This window comes from Leucoraja erinacea, chromosome 14, assembly GCF_028641065.1.
Source record: "Leucoraja erinacea ecotype New England chromosome 14, Leri_hhj_1, whole genome shotgun sequence".
NCBI lineage: Eukaryota > Metazoa > Chordata > Chondrichthyes > Rajiformes > Rajidae > Leucoraja > Leucoraja erinaceus.
The window spans coordinates 42,813,532-42,832,473 of record NC_073390.1 but is presented as its reverse complement, the minus strand read 5'-3'; the positions used below and the strand labels follow the sequence as shown (position 1 = coordinate 42,832,473).

Below are 18,942 nucleotides of genomic sequence, written 5' to 3'. Positions count from 1 at the left end.
TCTGCTCAGCTACATAAAATGATGTTCATATGCTTCCTGAATTTATTTGTTATTTGTAAATTACCACTAATTTGAACTCTGAACTCTGAAAGCAACAAAGTCTTGGGCAGAGTGAGAACCGTGTTGATCTGCAAAAGAATGGGATAGTTCCAGGAACATGATCTTTATTTATAAAGGATAAAATACTTAATATCCCATAGTTGGATACACGCTCAACAAATTAGTAATGCTGAAAATTCAATATAAAGGTGTCCTTTTTACTGTAATGTGCTTTGCTCTTGTAAATAGTGATATGCTGGGATTTTTCAGTGTAATCAAGTCAAGTCAATTTTATTTCTATAGCACATTTATAAACAACTCTCATTGACCAAAGTGCTTTACATCAGTGCTGGTACTAACGTGCTACATACAGTGGTACATAGATCTAACAATACATACATGAAAACAAACATACAGCTCTCCCTCAGAGGACCTCAAGAAATGCTTGTGAGTAGAAATAGGTTTTAAGTCTAGACTTAAAGGAGTCGATGGAGGGGGCAGTTTCGATGAGATGAGGGATGCTGTTCCACAGTTTAGGTGCTGCAACCGTAAAAGCGCGGTCGCCCCTGAGCTTAAACCTGGACCGCGGGATAGTCAGTAGCCCCAAGTCGGCCGATCTGAGGGACCTGGGGGTAGAATGGTGGGTTAGCAGATTTTTGATATAGGTAATGGGATGTACTTATATCAAGCACTGTATAATATTGATGCAGGAGTGAGATATTGTATACACCATAGTCACCAACTTGCATTCAGGCCATTTGTTTGCACCTGCCATGAAGATCATTAGGTCATTGATTTCTAAGTTGCTTGTGAATTTGAAATGAGAACATACCTAACAATGGGCTTGTCCTAATCAAGGTAAACCTCACTGCAATCAGCAATGTTGCATTGGTTTACTTCCTTTACTGTATAATATGTCTATCTCTTTTCAATCTTAACTGCTACTCCTGTCTGATGATATGGTATTTTCATAGATACACATTTTCATTTTCATATCAAGACATTGATTGTGAAAATGTTAGAACATAGAAACATAGAAAATAGGTGCAGGAGAATTCCATTCGGCCCTTCGAGCCAGCACCGCCATTCAATATGATCATAGTTGATCATCCAAAGTCAGTACTCTGTTCCTGCTTTCTCCCCATATCCCTTGATTCCGTTAGCCCTAAGAGCTTGATCTAACTCGAACAGTTGGGAAAGTTCACACTGTGGCATGTTTGGCATTTCAGAACTCTGGCCATTAACCTGTAAGCTTGGTCTTATCTGCCACCATCCATAAAAAAACTGTTATCAAGTTTGATCCTACAACTGACTCAAACTCCGATGCCCCACCTTGCTTCTTCCCATATTAAGTATGTTGGTGCTCTTCCTTACTGCTGAAATAATTTGACAATCATAACTCCCCACTTGAGGTTACTTTCCATTTTATGTTTATTTCACTTCTGTCCTCTCTATTTCCCTTGCTTAGTCATACAGTGTGAAAATAGGCTCTTCGGCTCCAATTGCCCCTGCTGACCAACATGCCCCATCTACACTAGTCCCACCTATCTGTGTTTGGCCCATATGCCTCTAAACCTATCCTATCCACGTACCTGTGTAAATGTTTCTTAAATGTGGTGATAGTACCTGACTCAACTGCCTCCTCCGGCAACTTGTTCCATACATCTACCACCCTTTGTGTAAAAACAGTTGACCCTCAGGTTCCTATTAAATCTTTCCTCCCTCATCTTAAACCTATGTCCTTTGGTTCTCAATTCCCCTCCTCTGGGTAAAAGGTTGTGCATTTATCCTGCCTATTCCTCTCAAGACTTGTACACCTCTATTAGATCATTCTGCTTTACAAGGAATAAAGTCCTAGTCTGCTCAACCTCTCCCTCTCGGCGGAGGTGTCCCGGGGAGCAGCACAGGCCTGATCCACCCGCCGAACAACCGCGCCGCCGCCTACCAGAACGATGACCGAAGACTGGAACGCGCTCCGGTAGGCCCGACTCGCCCCACAGGCCTCCCAGGCGACAGCGGTGAAGCCGGGCGGCGAGGCCTGTGTGGGCCGAAGGAGCCTCAGCGATGGGAGCCTCGGTGGCGGCAGCGGGAGACAGCAGCAGTGGGACCTCAGCGGCAGTGTGGGCCTCGGTGGCGGTGGGGCTTCGCAGTCAATGAGCATGAGGGGGGAGGGGAAGACTGGGGACCCAGCGGCGGGGGACCGCCGCGAGGGACGGTGGGAGAACAAAGGGGGACCCGGTGTGGGGACTCTAGTTTAGAATCCTCTGCCCAGGGGATAGTCTGTGCTTGTTCATTTGTTCCAGTGAAGGCGCTGTGTACACGGCAGCCAGACCACAGTCGATTGTCTTTTTCTTTTTGTTTTCACTTTTAATTTCACGTTTTTGTGTCCCTTGTGCGTTGTGACTGTCGGCAGACCAATTTCCCTCCGGGGATGAATAAAGTTTATCATATCGTAGCTCAGGTCTTCGAGTCAAGTGCTTCTTTCCATTCGATTGTTTTTATCTACATTCCCCTTTTCAATCCTCAATTCTCCTTTCCGTCTGAACCTCCAACCTTTGTCTTCACTCTGATCTCACTCCTCCACTAATTTATCCTCTTTCCTTTTCTTTTCCCAAAACTCCTATTCATTTTCCTCTTTATTCCTTTCAACATTTTTTTTCAGTATGACTTCTGCTTGAGTATCATACAGTACATTGGTTTCACTTTCTCGTTATATCATGAGAAATTGACCTGCTACATTTAAAAATGAGCAGGTCTGGTATTGCAACATAAAATTCAAAAACAATGGTAGTGCATTATCATATTTATTTGATGAAACTGTTGGTTTCCATGTGTATTAATCTCAACATATTTATTCGTGTTTGTAGTATTTCAATGTAATTGTGATAAATGTGATGAGCATTGGAAGTAAATATTCTCCTTCTACTTTTATTTAGGGATTTTGCATTATTTGCTGCTGAGTCAGGCCAGGGGAGTTCTGCGGCACACATAATGGAGCAGTGGACTGCATCTGGTTTAACAGAAATCCGCTTGGTAAATTACACAGTTCTTCTCAGCTTGCCCGATACAGACCAAAACAAAATCATTCTCACGAACAGCAGCCAGTGCTTTTATCCAAGTGGACAGCAATGCAGTACTCTCCCCTCAGCCCCGCTTGGGAGAAAGGAGAAGAATGACCTTCTTTATTCCTATGCAGCATATTCTGCCAAAGGATCTCTGGAGGTAATGAAAGTGTTAGAAACCAATTCTGCCTGTCATCTTAGGCTATTTCATTTGCTTGGTAAAATCAGAATTGCTCCAAATATTTTGACAAGGTTATTTGTTCTGCATAGTGGAGCTGCTCTGTCTTATTTTGCAGTCCAGTCATGTACATCTATCATAAGTCAGCCTTTGTGAGCGATCCAATTTGTGGTCCCTGGTAACAGTCTAAATAGTATTCATATAATCCCTAAAATCCACCTCGAAAACCTACTTAGTGCCATCAAGATAAATGGTATACACTGGAACTTAGTTATAATTTGTCGTGCAAAGTAAGATGACATTTATCTTAAGTTCAGTGTTATGTAGGTCAGCAGCCTATTCCTTGTAACCCATTGCGCTGACTTATTCGAACTAAAACATCAAACCTCTGTATACAATTTCACAAGAAGCGATCAGTCTTTGGTTTTCAATGAACTCCAGGGGGTCGGGGTCAGTAAGATAAGCCCTTTGCATTTGGCCCAGGATCTTAGGGATGTGGGGTTACGTAGACAGTGGGGTGAGGTAGATGGAGTATGAGCAGCACAATCCAGCCCAATCACCACTTGTGGGCATAATGTATATATAATGTGGTCAAAAGGAACTGCAGATGCTGGTTTACAATAAAAGACACAAAGTGCTGGACACAAGCTAGGTGGATCAGGCAGATCTCTGCAAAACATGGATTGGTGACGTTTTAGGTCAGGACCTTCTATTGATTCATGACAAATAATTAAATGTCAGTAATTAAATATAATTTTAGTTTAGTTTAGAGAGACACAGGCCCTTCGGCTCACCGAGACCGTGACAACCAGCGATCCCCGCACACTATCACAATCTTACACATACTTGGGACAATTTACAATCATATCAAGCCAATTAGCTTACAAACCTGCATGTCTTTGGAGTGTAGGAGGAAACCAGAGATCCCAGAGAGCGTACAAACTCCATATAGATAGCACCCATGGTCAGGATCTCTGGCGCTACGCCACCGTGCCTGTGTAATGTTCAAAATGTAAAATTAACATTTATAGGGGACAGTGTAACTCGCTGCCATAATTTATTTTCAACTTAAAACAAAAGTAAACAGGTTTGAAAACCTTTATGAATAATTAGCACATGCTTTGCAGGGAATTTGTCAACTCTGAAATATTTGGTCTTTTATTTTTGTCTTTATCTAAAAATACTATGTGACGCTCCTCTTTTTCTTATTTGAAAAATGTCATTGTATTCCTTGCTGCAGTTTTCTGGCTGTGATGACTGGCCTTTAAGTACTGCAATCACTTTTGATTTATTGAAACATAAAAAGAACTGCTGGAAAACTGAAATGAGACGAAAAATGTTGCAAACACTCAAGTCTGGCAGGATCCATGGAGAGAGAAAAGGAGTTAATGTCACAGGTCTGTGACCTTTCATTAGCAAGAGGAAGCAGTAGAAATCAAGTTTTTTTAAATATTGCGGGTAGGTTGGAGAGAACAGAGGGAATGTGTGTGATAGAATGGAGATGGGCTAGTTTGGGTGTTTGATTAGTATGGGTGTCATGAGTTATGGGGAGAAGGCAGGAGAATGGGGTTAAGAAGGAAAGAGAGATCAGTCATGATTGAATGGCGTAGACTTGATGGGCCAAATGGCCTAATTCTGCTCCTATCACTTATGAATTAATGAGACCCGAGGGAGTAAATTATGCAAAAGGTGACCATGCAGGTTGAGACAGGGTGGTGAAAAGGCACAAAGTGTTGCAGTAACTTGTTACAAAATGAGTGATATATTTTTCTTGCCTCCTCTGACCTCAAAGAGAAACAATACTGGAACTTAGAAATACAGAACGCTGCAGTTGCTGCAAATGCTGCACAAATGCAGCAGGTCAGTGAGAATCTGTGAAGAGAGAAAAACAAATTTTACATTACAGCTTAAAAACCTTTCATCAGAACTCAACATTTCTGATACAAACTGCAGAGACTAGCAATCTGAAATGGTTGAATTCAATGTTGTTCCGATGGTTCTAATGTGCCTTGTGGGAAGACGCAATGTTGTTCCTCGGGTTTACCATTGCTTCTCCTTAGAGAAATGTCTAGTTCCCTAGATGCTGGTTCGACAGAGGGGCATGTTTCTCTGCTGTGATTTGCTGCACCTCATTGCATGAGGCCATGCTTTGAGTATTGTCTTCACTTTGGTCACCCTGCTGTAGGATGCCATTAAGCTGGAAAGAATGCAGAGAAGATGTACAAGGATGTTGCCACAACTTGAGGGCCTGAGCTAAAGGGAGCGATCAGAAAGGCTAGGACTGTAATCCTTGGATTCCAGGAGGCTGAGGGATGATCTTATAGGGATGGATAAAATGGTGACAGGAATAGATGGGGTTTTTTCCTAGGGTTGGGGAAACAAGAACTAGATGGCATTGGTTTAAGGTGAGAGGGAAAAGATGTAATAGAAACCTGAGGGGCAAATTTTTCACACACTTATGTGTGAATATATGGATATATGGAATGAGCTGCCAGAGGAGGTAGTTGAGGCAGGTACAATGACATGTAGAAAACATTTGGAGAGGTACATGGATGGGAAAGATTTAGAGGGAGATGATATATGTGTGCAAATGAGACTAACTTAGAAGAAGGGGCATTTGGTTGGCATGGATGTGTTGAGCTGAAGGGCCAGTTTCTGTGCTGTTTGACTCAATGGTTCCAAAGGCAGGAACTGAATCTGCAGTCTGTATCTCTTAGTTGCTTATTCCTGGAAATAAGCCGTCTGAACTCTGTGCCAGGCACAATTACCGAGGTGGTGTGAAAGGTCTTACACAAGAAAAGGAAAATAACAGTATTTATTGATATCATGAACCATCCATCAAATTGGAGATGTGTGACTTGCAGCAAGCATCTTGTAAAGCAAGAAAAAATATAGTTTTAGGAAAGAGAAACTACTGCAATTTCCTCCATAAAGTCTCCAGAAAATGCGATGTGGAGATGGGTTAGTGTGTAAATCATCCCGCATTCTCAAAACCGTCACCAACCTTCATTGACAAGGGAATATCCATCCGTACAGCAATATGCAGCTAATAAGGTAAACCTGTAATGCTGAAACTTTTAATCAAATCCATGAGGATGCGGTTTTAAAAAGAATGTTAGCCAATGTGGTTTTGTTATCTTGAATGTTGCCCTTTGAAATTATGTAGAAATACTTGAAATGTTCGGAATCCATCTGCAATCCAATTTGATCACACTTGTATTAGATTGGCTGTGGTTTTAGCTATATTTTTCAGTTGTAAAATTGGTTAATCAGTCATTTTTAAGAATACAAAGTAATGAGTTAAACCCAAAACACCATTAATTGCAAACTTAATGCCAAATCATTGTATTTCAAAAGCCAAAAGGACCCAGTTTTGCATCCTATCTTAAATCACTGCTCCCACTGGACCACCTTGCAAACAGTTTCATTTGTGTTTCATTTGTTGTGCTGGGAGTCCATACAAACCCCTTGTGCAGTTAGGAAGATTTATTACCAAGGAATGTGGCACAATTACGATTTGAGTGCCTTGTGACCACTATCTATAGGTTCTGTTTGATTGGCCAACAATTGCATTGCGCTCCTTCATAATGTAGATGGGATTACACAGATAATTTGTGAAAATATAGCCTTCTGACTCCTTAACTGAGAAATGAGGATGATTCATTAGTGCTCGGTAATTTATTTATTATTGTTCTCAAAACAACGTTAAGGGGCACATTTCACTTACCTATTTAATGCTGCTGCCAATTTAAAAAAAATAAAATAATAGTGTTACTGTCACTAGGAATCAATGATCGAGATTGTTACCAAAGTTTTTTTGCTTATGAAATTGTGAAAACGTATATGGCAGGGTTAATTAAAACTATTCTACATTTTTATTTTGGTAAGGTATTCTTCCAAATTTGTTTGGAATTGAGTTGCTGACAATTTATTATTTCCAATCATTTGTTGTTGAAACAAATTGTCTGATATTTTTCATTTTTGATTTGGAAACAACGGGTTAAATTGAGCAGGTAGTTTGTAATGGGACTGTTCGCATTCCACCCTTCATGAACTTGGATTTACCTCTTGTAAGTTCCAAATTTACTAAATGGCAGATGCTACTGGATCTAGAATGCCACATCCAAATTATCTTTTTCACATATATGATGAAAACCTCTCCCTAATGCACTCCTTTCCTCATCACTCCTGAATTTATATCTATTCACCATAATGTTTGTTAAATAATTCTTGTAAAACCACTGTTCCCTAATGTTTATATTCACTCTGGTAGTTCCTCAATCAGTGTTTAGGCTCTGGGCATAAAACTAATTGCTTTACTATTAATTAAGGCACATAATTTGAGTGTCAATTTTTAAGTCTAATTTGATATATTCAATGCATTAAGGAACTTGTACAGCAGAGATGGCTATTACACTTGACATTGGGCTGAGTCACATTGGATTCAGCCTGCAATCTGGACACACCACATGCAGCCCCCCCACCTGTCTGCACTTGCCAGGGCTAGATGCAGAAGGTTAACTGCACAACTGGCAAGCATCCAGATAGGCATGGTGAGCAGCTAATAACATTGTGCTTAGGTTAGCTGTGGGCAGCCTTTGACAACTCTGGAGCATCATCTCATTTCAAAGCATATGAGCTTTTTAACAATTTACAAATATCTTCAATATTTATATAGATATTTAAAGCAATTTTAAAACATCTAATTGAAAGAAATATTTAGAAAGTGAATTAAAAACTAAAACATTTGCACGTCAATAAAAACATCAAAGTAAAAACAGAAAATGCTGGAATAACTCAGAACGTCAGGCAACATCAGTGGAAAGAGAAACTGTTTCAGTTCTGGAACGCTTTATCAGAGGTTCTCACCTGTAGTCCAGGACCTGAAATGTTAATTGTTTCACTTTCCATAGAGGCTGCCTGACCAATGGAGTTTTCTGTTTTTCTTTTAGATTTCCAGCATCTGTAGTTTTCTTTATTGTTATTAAACTAAAATAACTATTTTTAATTAAAGTTCATTCCCTTTCCAATACTGCAGGCTGAGTTTCACTGCCTATGCATTGTTGCCTATCTGGTATAGGATCATAGAGATCCCACAGAGTAATGCTTGGGAATCCCAGCAAGACCAGACTGTGTGTTTGAACTCCATATGGAGTCCCACATTGAGGGCATTCACAACCGCAGCACCATCTGTCTCCAACGAAAGTGCAGGCCTGTATTGGGTCGACAAAAATGGTGTACTTACATGTCTGGGAACAGCGGAACACTATGGTTCCAGCACGATTTGACCCATTGTCATGCAACTGATCAATTGGTATTGATTTTGTAAGCTTCCTTGTGCAAATGGGTTAAACTGTGGATGCAGCATGGCAAAAGTGCCAATATCCGAGACAAGAATGAATCGTGCAAGTGATGGAGTAGTTTGAAGTGAATTTGTCAAGTATCTCGCAACTTAACCTGTGCCAATACCATCTGTGCCCTGTACAAAATTGAACATCTTAAGTGGTGTAATGTCAGGAATTTCCCTTTGGCATTAACAAATGCTTCTTAAAATGTCAGCAAGACGTTTCTCTACATAATAAAACTCTTAGTTAAGATTTTTAATACATTTTTAAAATAGTGCCAATTTTTATATTAGGTTTGTGTATATCATTTCAATTAAATAAACTAATTGATTTTTTTTCAAATTCGATGGAGCAGATTTCAACTAAATTAATAATTTCTTTTAACATTAAAAGTCTCAAATTCGAACATTAGTGCAATTTTTCTTAAATTGGCCTTTGAATGGAACTACAGACAGTCCAGATAATAAACCCAATTAAAAAATCAAAGTTTCAAACAGCCTCAGTTTCATGTTATGAAAGAATGCTGCTGAATGTAAAGATTTATATTTCCTCAAAACTATTAGTGACATTCCAGAGCAATGGAACAAAGTTCATTATTATAATATTCAGCAGTATAAGACATTAATCCACAGCATAGATCAAGATCTGTACCAAAGGGATGTAAAATATACTTGTGAATCGTTTGAACATTATGTTGATAGCCAATTTTTGAAAGGTTGAAACGATGTCTTTTTTTTTTTTGCAAGATCACTGACTGAGATCAGTCACCAGCGCTAACTAAAATATGACCAGTCACATTTTTATTTTGTTTTCTTTCCAGTTGGCCAATCACACCATAATAGCCTTAAACTCTTCATGACCCTCCCACACATTGGAAACCTAGCATGAGGCAGTTAATCGAGAGATGAAGATCATCACTGACATTCCGAGCCTTTTTTGAAAGGGCTCTGTTTTACAACAAGTGCAATTGGGCTTCAGTAATGTGACTGCAATGTAACCAGAGGCACAAACAGATGAGCAGTTGGAGCAAAGTCGGCAAACCAATGCTGTCAGGGAGTCAATATACAGTAGGGCTGCTAAAGACCCACTAAAGGATTTTATTTTTCAAAAATATGTTGAAATTTCCTTATAGGTCAGGAAAACACACATAATTTACATGTTGCACAGAAAACCTTGAGCCATCCTGCCTGAGGTTGCTGCCTCCGACTGTGGTCCCTTTAAATTACCTGAGGCTTAGTTTAGTGCTGGAGATGATTCCCTTTGGCTCCAGATTGCGGCTCCTCTGTTCCACTTTATTGAATAGGTAGCTGTTTCCTGACAATTTCAAGCATATTTTGGTCGGGAAGTCAGCCAGCAGCATATTAATAAGGTCCAATTGCAACAGCGAGCCAGAAGTCCATTCTGCTTATTCTGGATAGTTATTTCCCCTCTCACAGTTATTATTTGCGTTTCGGTGTTGGTGTGTCCAGCAGTATTTGAACAATATTTGAAAATTATTAAATTACAAAACTATGCAAAAGTGTCAAAATAGTGAAGTTCTGCCTTTCATTTGGCTACAGAATCTATTTTACTAATTTATTTGTGCCTGATCTGAAATCATTTGTCTTGAAATATAGAGGCTGTAGGAAGCATCTAGTGTGTTTTTGCCTCCATGAGAAAAGCTAGTGAATTAACACGATTACAATATTACTTTAACGTTATAAGAAATAGATGTAGTGGTATGGCATTTGGCCCCCTCTGCCACTTCCACCAATCAATTAGATCATTTCCTGCAGTAACTACATGCAGTGCCCTCCATAATGTTTGGGACAAAGACCCATAATTTATTTATTTGCCTCTGTACTCCACAATTTGAGATTTGTAATAGAAAAAAAAATCACATGTGGTTAAAGTGCACATTGTCAGATTTTAATAAAGGCCATTTTTATACATTTTGGTTTCACCATGTAGCAATTACAGCAGTGTTTATACATGGTTTCCTGCAACAACCAGGTTCAGGAGTAGTAGCAACGTTACCAAATTTTGAGATTTTAAAAATCAAGTCTGCAATTTATCCCATCAGATAAAGCATAAAAAAAGTTTAATTTGACACCTAATTCACTTTCATATCTTCAGTATTAAAAAAGTTATGGCCATTTTCATACTCGGAAATTAGCATCTTGTTCCCTATTGATTTTCCATTGACTTAACACAAAAGCTGTGATCAAGGTCAAAAGCCCATAACTTTCTTAAAAATTAAGAGAACTGAAATAAATGTTTAATTGTTGTAGATTGAAGCATTCTGAAACAAATATTAAACAATCTTACTTGGATGACCTGAAATTAAAGCATATAATTAGTTAGTTACCCAATTGTAGCTAATTCCAAAATTCAATTACTAGATCTAAACATCTATCCATTTCTTAAGAAAAGATTAACATTTTTAAATAGCCTGTGTCCAAAGAACATTCACACAAGAATTCACAATAAAACATGATTTTAAATCTCATTGACATTAATTTATAGGCCAAATGGAAGGAATTTAGTGTTCAATTGCTGTAAATTAATGGCCATTTAAATCAGCTTGCGAGTGTGTTTTTCTGGAACGCGATGGTTTGGAACGTTGTCATTGTGGTGGATTTGAAGCCCATATCGACATGAAAGATACTGCGGGTTTGAATGGGCCCCCAAGTCATGTACTCGCAACTTAAAATTTTGAATAAAGGGATCTTAAAAAACACTTTTTAATGTAAAAATAAACAACCTACCTTGCCTTGTCCCCTACCTAAGATCTGTCCCGTTGTCGGCGTTCGCGGCTTTAGAGGATTACTTTTAATCTACTATAACAATTAAATAACCCAATTTAGTTTAAAAATAGCTGCAACGAATTAATGTCGCAGCGATTTTTCGTCAGCAACTAGGCAGGCTGAACAACCTCGATTTCAATAGCCTAGAGAAAATCGCGTTTTAAACCCGTCCCCCTCTCAAAGGCGCCAAAGTCGCGTACACAGGCAGCGACAGAACTGCAGCGCCGCTGAAGGTAAGTTTTGCAACATACCTAGGAATAGCTGCTTCCCCACAGCCATCAGGCTATTGAACTTGGCTCGGACAAAACTCTGAACATTAATAGCCCATTATCTGTTATTTGCACTTTATCAGTTTAGAAACATAGAAAAATAGGTGCAGGAGTAGGCCATTCGGCCCTTCGAGCCTGCATCGCCATTCGATATGATCATGGCTGATCATCCAATTCAGTATCCCATCCCTGCCTTCTCTCCATACCCCCTGATCCCTTCAGCCACAAGGGCCACATCTAACTCCCTCTTAAATATAGCCAATGAACTGGCCTCAACTACCTTCTGTGGCAGAGAATTCCACAGATTCACCACTCTCTGTCCACAGATTCACCACTCTCCTAAAAGACTTCCCTCTTATCCTTAAACTGTGACCCCCTAGTTCTGGACTTCCCCAACATCAGGAATAATCTTCCTACATCTAGCCTGTCCAACCCCTTAAGAATTTTGTAATTTTCTATAAGATCCCCCCTCAATCTTCTAAATTCTAGTGTGTACAAGCCGAGTATATCCAGTCTTTCTTCATATGAAAGTCCTGCCATCCCAGGAATCAGGAATTTAGTTTATTTATTCCTGTGTGTATATATTTATATAATGGTATATGGACACACTGATCTGTTCTGTAGTCAATGCCTACTATGTTCTGTTGTGCTGAAGCAAAGCAAGAATGTCATTGTCCTATCAGGGACACATGACAATAAACTCTCTTGATTCTTGAATCTTGAATCTAGTCCCCCCCCATTTAAGGGCACCAGCTGCAACTAGCTCCTCTGGCAGCTTGTTCCATACACCCACCGTCCTTTGTGTGAAAAAGTTACCCCTCGGATTCCTAATAAATATTTTCCCCTTCACCTTGAATCTATGTCCTCTGGTCCTCGATTCCCCTACTCTGGGCAAGAGACTCTGTGCATCGACACGATCTAATCCTCTCATGATTTTACCCCTATAAGATCTCCCCTCATCCTGTGCTCCATGGAATAGAGACCCATCCTACTCAACTTCTCCCTATAGCTCACATTCTCTAGTCCTGGCAACATCCTCATAAATCTTTTGTGAACCCTTTCAAGCTTGACAATATTTTTCCTATAACATGGTGCCCAGAACTGAACACAATATTCTAAATGTGGCCTCTCCAACGTCTTATACAACAAAACTTCCATACTCAATACACTGACTGTTGAAGGCCAAAGTGCCAAAAGCCTTTTTGACCACCTGTGTCTCAACCTTCAAGGAACAATGCACCTGTACTCCTTGATCCCTCGGCTCTACAACAGAGGCCTACCATTCACTGTGTGGGGCCTGCCCTGATTCGACATCCCAAAATGCAACACCTCACATTTCTCTGTATTAAATTCCATCAACCATTCTTCCGCCCACCTGGCCAATCGATCTAGAACCTGCTGCAATCTTTCACAACCATCTTCACTATCTGCAAAACCCCTCACTTTTGTATGATCAGCCAACTTGCTAATCTTGCCCTGTATGTTCTCATCCAAATCATTGATGTAGATGACAAACAGTAACGGGCCCAGCACCGAACCCTGAGGCACACCACTAGTCACAGGTCTCCAGTCTGAGAAGCAACCTTCCACCATCACCCTCTGCTTCCTTCCATGGAGCCAATTTGCTATCCATTCAGCTATCTCTCCTTGGATCCCATGTGATCTAACCTTCCAGAGCAGCCTACCATGCGGAACCTTGTTGAATGCCTTAAGCCCCTGTCCCACTTATGTGTCCTTGGCACACTAATTACGTGATCTCATGGTTGCGTTGAGGCGCGACTGTCCCACGAAGGTCGCGCGCGATGTCATGCGCCCACACAGCCGTATGGATCGCGTGACGTCATTTGAAGATGGACACAAAATGCAGGAGTAACTCAGCGGGACCGGCAGCATCTCTGGAGAGAAGCAATGGGTGATGTTTCGGGTCAAGACTCTTCTTCAGTCTAAAAGAAGGGTGTTGACCCGAAACGTCAGCATTTTGTGTCTATCTCCAATCGTCTTGGCCCCGCTCTGGAAGTAGAAGTGGGGGCGGATCTGGATCTGCAATGGCCGTGAACTCCTGGCCGAGCTCGGCGATCGTTTGCCTGCTTCTGCTGCTGTTGGAGGTGAGATGTTGCGTCGCGCCAGGGTCTTGGGCCTGTCCCACTATAGCCGTCAGTTCCGCGACAGGCTGGTGGCGCGCGAAGGTTTCGTTCGCTACAAAATTTCAGAGCGCCACGCGGTACTGCGCACAACTGCACACCCCTCTGCGCTTCTCTGTGGGACCGGCCCCGCGCGGCCACACGATGCCCATGTACCTCCATGCGACGACAAGGTCGCGTAATTTGCGTGCCAAGGACACGTAAGTGGGACAGGGCCTTTACTGAAATCCATGCGCATCACATCTACAGCTCTGCCCTCATCGACCTTTTTGGTCACGTCTTCAAAAAATTAATCAGATTTGTGAGACATGACCTCCCACGTACAAAACCATGCTGATTATCTCTAATCAGCCCCTGCCCATCCACGTGCCTGTATAACCTATCCCTCAGAATATTCTCTAGTAACTTTCCAACTCCAGATATTAAGCTCACCGGCCTATAGTTCCCAGCATTTTCCCTGCAGCTCTTATTGAAAAGATGCACAACATTTGCCACCCTCCAGTCTTCCGGCACCTCTCCTGTATTTAAGGACGACTTGTAAATTTCAACCAGGGCTCACACAATTTCCTCTCTAATTTCCCGCAATGTGCTCAGATATATCTGATCAAGTCCTGGAGATTTGTCTGCCTTCATACACGGTAGTACCTTCAGTACTTCTTTGACGGTAGCACTGACTGCTCTCCAGACACTTCCATTGACTGCCCCAAGTTCCTCCGTCCTACTGTCTTTCTCCTCGGTAAATACAGATGAGAAATACTTATTGACGTCCTTGCTCATCTCATGTGGGATTCCTGAGAGGTCCCACTCTCTAGTCACCCTTTTCTCCCTTATGTACTTATAAAATCTTTTGGGATTGTCCTTAAGGCTGCCCACTAGAGCTATCTCCTATCTTCCACCCCACTTACATTTCCGTACCCTTTTTGCCCTTCTGATCTCCTTTTTCAGTTTACTCATTAGTTCCTGAAATGCCTCCAGGGATGCACTTGATCCCAGCTGCCTATACCTGTCCCATGCATCCTTCTTGTTTTTGAACTCCTCTCAACTCACGTGGCCACCAAGAGCGAAAAGCAAACTGATAGGACAAAGTTAGGTGGCCATGTGAGACACAAGGGATTACAGATGCTGGACTCCGGAGCCAAAAACAAACTGTTGGAGGATCCCAGCAAGTAAGGTAAGATCAGTGGAGGCAAAGGGATAGTCATTGTTTTGCCTCCACAGATTCTGCTTGACCTGCCCCTGTCGTGGTTATCAATATTCGAGATTAAGTCAGGTGACGCGGAGAATTCTTCAAGAAGTTCAAACCTTTATTTGCAAATCAAGGCAGGGACAATCAAAGAGTTAATCACTTGACTGCCCACCCCACACAATGAGTCGCTTCTTTTTATGGCATGTTTCCACCCCACTTACATTTCCATACCCAATCACTTGCAGGCATTCCCTTGGCAATAACCAATCACTTGCAACCACATCGCCCCTCCTGCCACAGTTATTTTCCATCTCTTAGCCCATCCTTGTTTCAAATCACTTGACTTCTCCTATCTTGCCACCCTTATCTCTTGCTCATCCAACTAGGGTATGTTACAAAGTTACAAAGGTCATCTAACGGTCACCACCAGTCACAATGATTTACACAGTTTACACAAGTTACAAAGCAAGCAAAGGATACAACGTTACAAAAGTTGAAATGACTGATGTCTGTACTTCCATACCCCTTGTGTCTCACATAGACACCTAGCTTTGTATTATCAGCAAACTTGGATATGTTGCACTTGATCCCCTCAGTTAAATCATTGATAAAGATTGTAAACATTTGAAGGCCAGTACCCATCTCTGTAGCACCTCACTGGTCACAGTTCTCCAATCTAAAAATGACCTATTCCTACTTTCTGTTTTATTACGAGAACAAGCATGATATTTAATCTGAACAATGTTTGATCCATGAAGCTATAAACAATTTGCACCAATAAATAATAATTTGGTTGACTGCATATGCCTTTAATAGTTATACGATTCCATGGTAACTGATAATGCTTGCCACATCCACACTCAATTATCAACCTCCTGATCTCATTCTTGTTGTGAAATTAATGTCTCCCTCTGTTCATTGACAAGATCAGATTTATTTAATTAAGTTGCATGAATCAGATTTTGTATTCATTTATAATAAAAACAAACTAACAGAAAAAGGCAAATTACATTTCCTTAGTGGCCTTCCGGACCCCAGGATTTTCCAATTCACAGTCAATTATGTAGTTAAAAAGTGTGCAAACTTGACAATTAATTTGTGCACAGCAATTTTGAAAAGAACAGAGAGCTGAATGTTCTTCTTATTTCTGACCCGAAACATCTCTGATCATCCACTTAGCCTCCTCCATTCATTTCCCCATACACGTGTGTTCCACTCACAGTTCCCTACCCCAGGCCACCTTGACCTTTTTGTTCCCCTGCTACTATTCCCAATTGTTCCCCTCTTGCATAAACCTGACACATGCACTTCGTGCCTTTATAGTATTCTCTAAAAGGCTCAACAAAACACTTGTTTCTTCCTCCTTTTGTACAATAGCACCACCCCAATTGCTTGTCGATCGTATTCATCAAAATTATCTCTTATTCGCATCTTGCCTATCACATTGATACAGATCTCTCTTCAGCTCTTTCAAATCAAAGGGATGCAAATGAATGGATGTGGCAGAAAACTGCTATTTGATGCCAGACTTGGGAGGACCATGTTCGTATGTAAAACTTCCTTACTCTAATAGCGCCCTTTAAGAATACAAGAATAACCCCATGGCTCCTTTCCTCCACTGCAGACGTTTTGTTAAAAGCTTCTATCCAATTCCCCATCCCTACATATACTCCACAATAAGTGTAGGGAATTCATGAAAATCGAGATCACTCCCAGTCTGCTATCTCTGTGTGTTCTCTCCCATCTGCAACAAATTTACCCAAAGATTCCTCCCATCCCTAATCCTGAATTCACAGCTTTTTTCTGGTTTCTCCTATTTATTCCCATGCTCTCCTAATATTTTTGAGCCCCACTTTCTGTCTCTCATCTCTATTCCATGAAACCTAATTTCCCTTCCTGGCTGTGATGTTAGCAGATAAGTGCAAGCGTTTGGTCAGCTGCCCCAAATATCTCTGTACGTTGCTAATTTAATTATGTTCTTCTGAAGCACCAAAGGACATTTTAGTATGTTAAGTGCACAGTCGTAGAATGGTTGAAACCTACTACACAGGAAGCTACTGCGTGTATTCAAGTAGGAAAAACATAACACTTGATTCTAACACCGCAGTGCATTACTTTTTAAGTACACAAGCAAGTACTTTTTCAGGGTTTGTGAGCTGATATCAGCCTCCCAGTTATTGAGTTGCACAACCCTGTCAACTACTGGTTGAAGAAATGGTGTTCTCCATCTTCTCTGTATTCCTTCCATCTGTTATTTAAAGATCATTAACTTAAGTTTGTTGACCCTGTAACTCAGGGAAATACAGTAGATATTTCCGATTTACACACTTCACTCTCCTCATCTATATTACTAAAAGTCTGATCTTGACCACTTTTGGCTCGTTGTGCTGTGATTTCCGAGAGAACGCCACCACCTACGGCCGTCATTTTTGGCCACCTCGCTCAGAGCCCCCCTCCGCCTTCCTGGACTGGAGGATTTTTCCATCGATGAAAAATCAGAGATATATTAATGTTTTAAAAAATGTTGCCATTCTCTCTGCTGCCCCTGCTGGTGGGAGGGGGGAGGGACTATAAAACCCAGACGTGGTGTGCCTCACTCAGTCTCTGCAAGATGGAGAAAGCGAGAGGTTCACGTCTCTCTGAGCTCTGAATAACACTGAACACATCTACTCAACTGTGAGTGCCCTTAATGTGGGTTGAAAATGAAAATAGGTTGGTTTGAAGTAAAAAGGCAGTGCAAATGGTTGTTTGGGGTTGAAGTAAAAAAGCAGTGCAAATGATTGTTTGGGGGGTTTTGGGGTTGAAGTAAAAAGGCAGTGCAAATGGTTGTTTGGGGGAGTTTTGGGTTGAAGTAAAAAGGCAGTGCAAATGGTTGTTTGGCTAAACTTGACAACTTCCTGTTTGCACTACATTGATTTTAGATGAATGTATTTGGTGGCCTTGCACCCTGCTTGAAATGGTAGAAAAATGGATTTGAATTTGGTGGCCTTGCACTCTGCTTGAAATGGAATTTCAAGGAATAACCATGAGTCAACTGCCAGCCCACCAGCCGTGAGTGAGCTGCCAGCACATCAGGCTTGAGGGACTGAGCTGCCACCCCAACAATCCATTTAACCCACAATGTCCATACTGGCCCTAGGAGACCAGTAGTCCCTGCAGCCAACAACACCCATACCAGCACTCCAGAAAGCCCCCCCCCCACTGGCCACCAATATTGGAATTGGTGGAGAGGTGGAATATTGCATTGGGGGACCAACCCCCCATGTGAATATGGGACCCCCACTTAGTCTAGTAATTCTATATATCTCAGTTAAGTCTCCCATTCTGCTTTCTATTTTCCTAGTTTTTCCTGTCATTCCTCATGGCTAAAGTTTTCCAGTCATGGTAGTATTCGCAACTTAAAAGGGAAGAAGAAAGGAAGAGGAGGAGCCAGAGGGCTGAGGGAGAGCTGAGAATGGGAGGAGATAACAAGGGCTACCGGAAATTGGAGAAGTCAATGTTCATGCCACTGGGGTATAAACTGCCGAAGCGAAATATGAGGTGCTGCTCTTCCAATTTCTGGTGGTGCTCATTTTGGCCATGGAGGAGGCCCAGGACAGAAAGGTCGGATTCGGAATGGGAGGGGGGGGTTGAAGTGCTGAGCCATCGGGAGATCAGGTAGGTTATTGCGGACCGTGCGGAGATGTTCGGCGAAACGATCGCCCAGCCTCCGCTTAGTCTCACCGATGTAGATCAGATGACATCTAGAGCAGCGGATGCATTAGATGAGGTTGGAGGAGATGCAGGTGAAACTCTGTCGCACCTGGAACGACTGCTTGGGCCCTTAAATGGAGTCGAGGGGGGAGGTAAAGCGACAAGCATAGCATTTCTTGCTGGGGAAAGTGCCTGGGGAGGGGTGGTACGGGTGGGAAGGGAAGAATTGACCATGGAGTTATG

The 18,942-nt window shown here is 41.6% G+C and overlaps 1 protein-coding gene across 1 annotated transcript in view; it reads left to right on the top strand.

Moving 5' to 3' along the window:
- The first annotated feature begins 2,845 nt into the window (after positions 1 to 2,845).
- LOC129703644 (inactive N-acetylated-alpha-linked acidic dipeptidase-like protein 2) overlaps positions 2,846 to 18,942 on the top strand; it is a 289,914-nt gene continuing 273,817 nt past the window's right edge. Inside the window, exon 1 of the mRNA XM_055646259.1 lies at positions 2,846 to 3,261. Coding sequence (XP_055502234.1) covers positions 3,031 to 3,261 — 231 coding nt within the window. The 5' untranslated portion in view covers positions 2,846 to 3,030. The remainder of the gene's footprint in view (positions 3,262 to 18,942) is intronic.